Source organism: Manacus candei, unplaced genomic scaffold (genome assembly GCF_025592945.1).
Source record: "Manacus candei isolate 608988 ecotype Guabito, Panama unplaced genomic scaffold, ASM2559294v1 h1tg000113l, whole genome shotgun sequence".
Lineage (NCBI taxonomy): Eukaryota > Metazoa > Chordata > Aves > Passeriformes > Pipridae > Manacus > Manacus candei.
In genome coordinates, this window is record NW_026138161.1 from 1,810,657 (window position 1) to 1,819,738 (window position 9,082).

The window sequence follows — 9,082 nt, forward strand, 5'->3', positions numbered from 1 at the left end:
GAGTTGTGTTACCTGTGGTCCAGCAGGTAGGGCAGGTATAGAGTCAGGAGGGAAAGTGAAATGCTTACAGGGATGAGGAAGTTACATGAGGAAAGACAGCCCTGATGGACTGAAATTAAGAACATGACTGGCCCCAGTCTTCCAGGGACTCAGTGCAGAGATGTGGATCTTGTTTAGAAACAAACAAACAAAAAAAAGTAGTGCCTTCGTTATGTAGGTCTTCATTAGAATTTGTTTCAAGACCAGAATCAATCCCATTGATCAGCTGGTCTGGTCTTTAAGTTAAGGCTATAAATCCCACCATTTCTGAACAATGTCCCTTACACTGATTGGGCTAAAGCAAGTTTCACCAGAGAAAGGCTCTTTTTGTGTTTCTGCAGCTTGTGAACCTCAGTGGGTTTAACCAGCCCCTGCCTGGGGCACTCACTCGCAGAGCAAAGACAAAGCATATCAAGGTCTATTCCTAATAAAAAGGCACTGCAGCTCAAATCCTTGGCTGCTATAAAAGGATACAGGACAATCCAAGAGGGCACAGTATGTAGCCTGGAATATATTTGATTTATCAGTCCCCAGAGGAAGATGGTATTACTCACCACACTTTCCATGGCCAGACTTTATCTGGGAAGAAGTGGCATGGAAGGACCTGCACATCTGGGGTTAACAACAAGGTGTCGAAGGCGTCCCCCAGAGCAGAAACTTCCTAAACTGCTGCCAGATAAATCTGTGTGGATATAGGCAGAGAAGGATATCTCTGTACAGCCCTGATGCTTTCACATTTCCCTGAAGATCCACGCTTGGCTACTGTCCGTGGCAGGATGTTGGGTGAGACAGCCCTTTGCTCTGACCCAGGGCGGAGGTTCCTCTGTTTTCACAGGAGTACAATGAGAGCAGAGGGAGCTGCCTGTCCTGTCCCCCTGAGAGAAATCCAGTCAGTGCAGGAAACACCCATCCAGGGAGGCATCCTGCCCTCCTTCTCACGGTAGCTCAGGTCTGGAGGTGGTGTAAAATATGCTGATTTCTGGTATGGTCAGTCTGGCGGGGCACACCAACTGCAGCATGGGAATGAGGGGAGCTGAGCTTTTGTCACTGTCATAGAACAGGGAAGTCTTGTGACAAATCGAAGCAGGGCATGATAGTGACTATTGCTGTTCAGGTTAAAAGAGTGACAAGAAACCTGAGACACTTTGCTGTGCAGGATACGGATATGACTGATCACAAAGGACTTTACAGCCTTGTGATCTTACACTCCAAAGCACACAGCAGAGAAGAAAAAAGTCATGTATATATCCATTCCCAGTGTCCAGAAGTGAAATTGAGGCACAAAAAAATCCACAGATTTTCATGGGAGAGATAATACCTGAGACGTGACAGTCTGTCACAAACACTTCTTGCAAACATGCACCAAAAAACAGAAGGGTCATTTAACTGCTTTGGATAGATGGGATGATGAGATTTAAATCTGTGGATTTAAGGAGTGTTAAAATACTCCCACTATGGTTAAGATGGCTTTGGGAAGGGGCTTCTCATCCTCTGAAATATAGAGGCTATGTTGACTGCCTGCAAATTCTAAGCAGGACATACCATCCCAGCTGCAACATAAAGAATGTGAAATCTTGGAGACCTGGTCACAAGAAGGGCCTGTTGCAGCAGGATAAAGGGTCATAGTCTTAAATTAAAAGAAGGTTAATTTAGACAAGATATAAAGAAGAAGTTTTTTCCAGTGAGGTTGGTGAGGCACTAGCACATGTTACTTGGAGTGGATGCCCCATTCCTTGAAGCATTCAAGGTACCTTGAGTAGCCTGGTCTAATTGAAGATGTCCCTGCTCATTGTGGGGGTTTTGGACAAGATGACCTTTAAAGGTCCCTTCCAACCCAAACCATTCAATGATTTTAAGTATCAAAATCAGTGGGAATTTAACAGAATGAAGACCTAGTACCATAATGACTTCTGAGAAAAAAGCCCCAGGGGCAGGAGTGAAGTTGGTCTCTCGAAAGTCAGTGTTGTTTCTCTACTTGTGGGAACTCAGCACAGCTGGATGAAGAGGGATGTGCACCACTCAAATTACAGTATCATAGAATCATTTAGGCTGGAAAAGGCCTTTAAGATCATTGAGTCCAACCACTAATCGAGCACCACCAAGCCCATAATTACAACATGTCCCCAGGTGCCACATTTATACATTTTTTAAATCCCTCCAGCAATCACTTCCATGGAAAATGGGTTGTTGGGCTCTGGTGTCAGCTGGACTTTTGTCACTCAGGACAAATACACAGCATCAGCAGACACTTTGGCTCTTCTCCTTAAAAGACCCTCTTGAAGTGGTCTTTTACTGACTGGGTTCAGACAGTACATCCTTCCCACCTTCCTCTTCTGCCCCCCAGTCTGGCTGCATCACTCAAAACTCTTCTCACGCCCTGCAGTGTTTTTGTCTGATCACTTGCTGAGGTTTCCACTGTCTCACCGTGTCTGGGTACAGCCCTTATTTCCTGCTGGCTGCAAAGGAAGTAAGTTTGCCACTTTCTAACCCTACCTCTAATCCTGAGACTATAGCACAGCCAGACTCCATCAGAGAAACTCAGTGAAGGAAATGACTTCACATCGAGGAGATGTTTTGCAGGTGTTCACAGCTCTGGCAAAGAGTTTGTAGGAGTTTATACATATTCTACGTGAGAAATCTCTATGCATAAATAAAGAGGGACACGTTGCTTTAAATTGCTTTCATGCTACAATGGTGAGATTTATTAAAGACACAAAATAATTTATACTTTTTCCATAATAACTGTGATGCCAGTTAACAACATCAGAGGGATTGTGAGATGCAATTTGAAACAAACCATGAGGACTTTTTAAAGGAGGGTTAGTTAAACTCTTCATCAGCAGAAAACTTCTGCTGTTGGACAGAGCAGTCTCTATTCAAAATTAGAGAAGACAGAGTGATAAAATCACCTCCTTCCTACTCAGTCACAGTGCAGCTTTTCCAGTTCCACTGACAGAAAAAAATGACATCAACTAATAAATTGAAGGTTAAATTAGATCTGTCTCAGTGAGGACAGTACACCTGGGGAATTTTCAAGCATGCATCCCCAGAAATGAAGGTGACTGCATCCAGAAGACAAGGCACTGCATGGGGGGAAGGCAGGTGCAGGTATTACTCTCAGCAACAATTCTCTCCTAATGGCTATCTGAGAAGGTGTCTTTGTTTTGTAAGCTCTTGTGAGCCTCTCCCACTTGGCAAATCTTCCTGTGCTCACATAATTTCCCATTTTATTCAGGGGGGAAATGAGGGATGAATGTGGATCTGTCCTCCTGCAGGTGGGAACCAGAGGACAAAAGCACTTCTGTGGCTGTGGTCACAGGGGGCTCTTGCAGCAGCTCCCCGATGTCCCCCCTAGTTAGGTCTGAGGAGGTGTGAACTGTCCTTTGGCCTGTCTGCTCTCTTTCCTGTCCTGGGCTTGTCTCACCCAGCATTACTGGATACTCCACAGCTTTACTGTCAGTACATCTGGCTGTCCCCCAGCCCTCTGTGCATCCTCAGAGGAGCGGGTCTCCGTGGAACTTGGCAGTGCAGGGAACTGTGGGAACACCCTTTGCAGCCCCCTCTTTCCCACCATCTCAGCCAGGGGCTCGCTGAAACCAAATCATGATCGTTGCATTTTGGCTTAGTCCCTCTAACTCTGGAAATTGTCAGGAGAGACTCCTTGGGCTCTGCAGAGTCTTGCTGATTCTACATGAAGCCATTCCCCCTCCAATCCCTGGACGAAAGCAGATGGTTCTACACATTAATGTGTTTCTCTCTTTTTTCTTTTTTCAAGGAATTGTCACTTGTGAGGCAAATTTTTTTTTTCAGAAAAATAACTCCAATTAATCAAAGCACTCAAATACCTACTTAACTGTAAAAGTCCACTGATACTGAGCAAAACACTTAATCATGAGCTTAAGTACTTGGCTGAGTCAGGACTGAGTATGCACTCACCCTAATTTCAAGGTAGTAATTTGGATACTCATTTCCATTTCTTTGGCCTTAAGACATTTTTCTTTGACTGTTATTCCTGAAAAATAACTAATGGAGGGAGGGTGGGAGAGTGAGGTGGTGGCAATGGTGGTAACTGCATTTATGTTACTGGGAAGGAGTTAAACCCCAGGTGAATAAGGAGGCTGTTACAGAGGAGGCAATGCCTTTGTGAGCTGTTTCCACCCCCCAGTGACTGCTTAGTCTGTGTGCACTTTGTACACAGAGAAAAGGTCACACAGCGTGAAAAGCTCATGAGGAAGGGAAACTGCATCACTTCTTTTTACCACAGGGTTTGCTATTGTAAGGCTGTGCACTAGGTTTCTACAGCAATAATGTTTTGAACAGCACGAGGAGAGGAGATTAAGCCTCATCTGCCCAGAGAAGTCAATGATTAGGAGCATTAGAGGGTGAGATCAAGTTCAGGACCGACTTACATCCTCAGCAACGCTGGAGGTACCAGGGGTGTGAAGCTGGGGGAGAATTCGGCCCCTCCCTGCCTGAGCTGTGGAGGGAGCTCAGTAAGTCTCACACTCGGTGGTGGCGGTGGAGCAGATGTCACAGTCACACCGGATGGCCACGGGGTAGGTGTAGAAGGGATCCACGCCAGGGGCACACTTGGGCAGCTTCACTGTCACCATCTTGGTCTCGTTGTAGGTGCAGATCCGGTGGTGGGACTCGATGTAAGGCGGCTCCAGGATCGGTTTCTGCAGGGGAGAAATGAGGGCCTCAGGCAAGAGGCAAGACAGACATCTGGAGTCCCAGCTTCCTCAGGGGGATTTAGTGTAAATAGAGGAGCTACTAGATCAGGTGGAAGGGGACATGGAAATAATTTTTAGGCTGCATCCTTCAACACTTGCCTTTTGGAGCCCTGCCACGGGGGGCTGGGGGGTGGTGTATCTGCGTGTTTCAGTTTGTTTAAAGCATAATAGCTCCAATTAAAAACTGCTTGAAGGAAGACAAAAGATTATCCAAAAACCTGGTTTTCAGCAGAATACAAGTGTTTCGACCAAATGCTGCCAAAAGCATCTGCTTTCTTCCAAAAGCATTGATTTTCCATTAAACACATTCTGCTGGAAACCCCTCCACGTGCACAATCTGACTAAGAGAAGGGGTGCACTCAGGTGCCAAGGGCTGGGCTTTTCTCAGCCAGACCAGTCTTCCCAGTCAGGCTGCATGTCTCACAAAGCCCAATGGGTGTACACTGGGAGGAAAGCTCTCAGCACAGCAGCCAGCAGAGAAGCATGCAGTTCCTCCTGAGAAAAACAGCTTGGCCAGAGACCTCAGCCATCAGGAGATGATGGGAGCATGAAGGCCTTGAAACCCACACTGTCATGTGGTATCACAGTGGCATTGCTTTTGCTGAAAAATTATTTTTTTTCCTAACAGGGACACCCATTTTCCAAAGGCTCCGAGAAGGGGCAGCGCACACAGCAGTGGGAGTCCACTGTCACCCTCTCACTTGCACAGATGGGAAACAGCATAAGATAACACAGCCAGAAGACACTTTAATTTCTTTCTTTCACTCTCTGCTGCGTAAAGAGCCCTCCCTGGAAAACAAGAATGGAAGAGAACAGATGCAATATCTCATCAAGAAGATATCCAGACACCCTCCCTCTTACAAACTCCCCATCCAAGCACATCGTGCTGCTTCCTAGAAGCTGTTGAGCCTACAGCCAGATGAATTCAGCTGAACTACACCCCAGTGGTATTGTAATACACTAAGAGAGTCTGAAAAGTCTGTGCTGCCAGAGGAGCTTGGGGGTAGGGGAAACCAGGTGTCAAGACGTCCCTCAAAGGAACCTTATCCCACCATGGAATCTGGTCACTGGTGGCCTTCCCTCTTGTCTCACCAAGTCACAAAAGGAGGGCAGTCAGAGCTGTCCCACAGACCCTGCCTCCTCCTCTGGTCACCTAGGCAGACCTTGCCTTCATGTAGCAAAATCCCTCTGAGTGGTTCAAGGCTTCCCTGAATAAATTAAACTGGGATTGGCCCCTTGAGCCTTCCAGTGGCAGAAAGGCAAAGACAGTCAGAAAGTAGTTCTCTGACCTGAGTGTAGATGTACTTATGCTCTTTCTTCCTCCCCCTGTACACCCCTAAAACTTAAATACTTCATATTTACACAGCGCTGTGACTTAAAACAGAACCAAATTAGAAACAGACATTATCTTTGGGATTTTCTTTTTGGAACAAAATATATCACCCATCAATCAGGAGCTCCATCTTAATCTCAAAGGAATTTTTTTTTTTTCAAGTGAAAAGTAATAAAGTTCTCTCCTGAAGCATTCAAGCTTTAAGAGGCTTTCAGATTGTGCAGTAAGAGTTTTACATAAGGGCTTCACTGATGTCATCACATGACGTCCATCCCCCTTTGGGGCAGGGGAAGGAGGGAGGGAACAACCGACCACAAACGCCGCTGTCGGTGGTAGCGAGGGGGTCCTGGGGTGGGATACAGCCCTTGTCTGTTTAGTAGATACCTACAAGCTATTTAATGTCGGGTGGGTTTCTGTGGAGGGATTCTGGGGGGGAGGAAGCAGCACCCAGGGGTGTCAGTGCCCACCACTGCAGCCTCACCTCCCAGGTCTCGCAGCGCCCCCAGCACGCGTCCGTGGTCACCCGCAGCCCCCGGCACCCGGGTTTCTTGGCCAGGAAGGTGAATTCTCGCACGGCGCAGCCAATGAAGGTCCTCAGGTCGATGGCAGAGGTCTTGAGTGTGCTGCCACAGCCCCCCAGCAGCAGGAGAAGGAGAGCGCCCAGGATCGCACAGTGGAGCTTCATGCTGAGGCAGAAGGGAGAGCAGTGGAGGGCTGGGAGCCAGCACGGGCCAGGAGGCAAGAAGGGCAAGTGGGCAGGCTAAGATGGAGCTGGGAAACCCCTTCATACCTTTGGACACACTGTTCCCCATCATCACTCAGCCTGAGAGAAGATGGGCAGACAGAGGAATGGGGGGTCACCTACTCCCAGAAGTGGGGAATCTCAGTAAAAAGTTCTGCCAGAGAAAGCAGCAGAGTGAAGACTTACCCTGCAGAGCAGTGGGAGTTTGCCTGGAAGAGATAAAGCCACCAGCCAGTGCCTCAGCCCCACTGAAATCTCCATATTTCAGGGTTGCTTTGCAGCAGATGCCTTTCTACCAGCCCTTTTGGGTTGCCCTGAGCTCACACAAGGCCAATAGCTGAGCAGTTAGGAGCCAAGCATCCCTGAATTTGTGCTATAATCTCAGCATCTCCCAAAAGTGTTCCTGGAGCTGCCATTACCAACACCCTGAGCACTGGACTCGTGCTGTTCATCTCCCAGGGCTGCAGCCAGGGGTCTGGTTTTCCCTTTGGCACACACTGCCCTACAGTCAGCTCAGACCCAACTGAGGCTGCCAAGCCAGTGATCAGAGCTGGTTAGGCAAGGGGGGACACGGCCAAGGTGACCAGAGGAGGCTTGAACTCCTCACACCTGAGCAGCCCAGCATCCACCAAGACCTTCTGATACCTGTTGACCTTCTGCCTCAGCAAAAAAAAAGCAACTGGCTTTTCTGAAAAACTTTCTCTGTCAAAAAGAAAGAGAGCTGGAAAGTAGCTCTAAGCCATGAGATACATTTTATACTTCAGGTACTTGCACTGCATTCAAATATATCCACCCAGACTTGACACTTCATTTTGAGAAAGTCAGCTACTGCACGGGGCACAGACTGGTGTGCACTGGCCTGTGTCCTCAGCTGGATAGACCAAAGTTAAGTGAGCTGGGCCTGCCTTTTCCCTGGCTGATGCTTGAGTCTCTAAGCTCTTGTTAAACCAAATGCTTTAAATTTGCTAAATCAGAGCATTAGATCAGCACACGATGCTTGCTTCATATGTCACCATGCATACACTAAAGTCCTACATGTGATTAAATGAGAAGATGTTTAAATATAAGCTTCAACAGAATAAAAAAAATACTAGAATTCTATATTTTTAAAAAAAGACATATGAGAGCAAAATAGAAAAACTTCTGAACAAATCAAACATATATTCTTGGTCACTTTAGCAAACCCTGCTGCTTCATTCATGAGCTGGAGCCATGACAGGGAGCAAACACAGACACACTCACCTAACTTGTTGGAGTCAGAATTCCTTTTGCAGTTTTAAATTGCAGATGATGTTTAAGGATGTCAGAGTGAGCAGCAGGAGACCTGCACAGCAATCTTTGTCAGCTTTGTGATCAGTGGATCTCCCCAGCAGCTGCTACTGAGTTGTTTAATTGCCCAAATTTATAGAAAGGGTCTTGTCAATCAAGGCAGATCCTTACTTGAACTACCCAAGGCATCAAAGTCATTGACTGTAAAGCAAGGCTCCCCTTTCCAACAGTGATTATCTTCAAGGGAATTATTGTTTTGGTAGGTTATTGTTTCATAACATCAGCCCTGAAACAAAAGGAGCATCTCAGTGAGTGAAATTATGAGCATGCACTGGGGCAAAATGGATCTTCTTTTCCACAGTGGAATATCAACACCTTTGTGAGGGGATTGGAGGTTGGCTCTGAAATCATTACCCTCCTAATTAACAAGCCCTGAGTAAACATCCTCAAGAGAGATTTTTTGGATATTTGTGCGAAAAAACACCTGGATTTTTGCCAGTTGCATTAGACCCTTTTTATTCGATTGCTCTGTACAAGCAAGGGCAAGGGATAGGGGGAGGAGGTGTGAGTTTGCAAGGAAAGCAAGTGTTCTCTTGACGAGCCAGGCAGCTGTCACACAGGTGAGCACCACTGTGAAAGGAAATTTAGAAATCGTGTCCACTGCCTTCACCACTCAAACACAGTTTTCAGCTATTCACAGGACAGAGAGCAGACTAGGAACTCTGGTTCCCTGAGGAACTTGCTGGTCAGTGAGTTCATAAAGGATGAGTGGGAGAGAGAAGAGCAGCCATAAGCTCACGGAGTGACCTGGGGAAGGTCACCTCCCTTCCTTTCCACCGTGGCTGGACGGTGACTTCCCAGCAGTGATGGCTCCAGTACCCAGGCACGTCCAGAAAAGGCAGGGCAAGTGTCAGGGATTATGCACCCCTAGGGATGATGTTGCTAGAAGTGGCCACAACAATACAA

General features: G+C 47.0%; 1 protein-coding gene across 1 annotated transcript; it reads right to left on the bottom strand.

Annotated features, from left to right (window-relative positions):
* Positions 1-4,490: 4,490 nt before the first annotated feature.
* Positions 4,491-7,626, bottom strand: GPHB5 (glycoprotein hormone subunit beta 5). The gene is made up of 3 exons (XM_051769936.1): positions 7,607-7,626; positions 6,587-6,791; positions 4,491-4,718 (listed from the first exon to the last, which is right to left on the bottom strand). The coding sequence occupies exons 1-3, from the start codon at positions 7,624-7,626 to the stop codon at positions 4,530-4,532; spliced, it is 414 nt and encodes a 137-aa protein (XP_051625896.1). The 3' UTR covers positions 4,491-4,529.
* Positions 7,627-9,082: the final 1,456 nt, after the last annotated feature.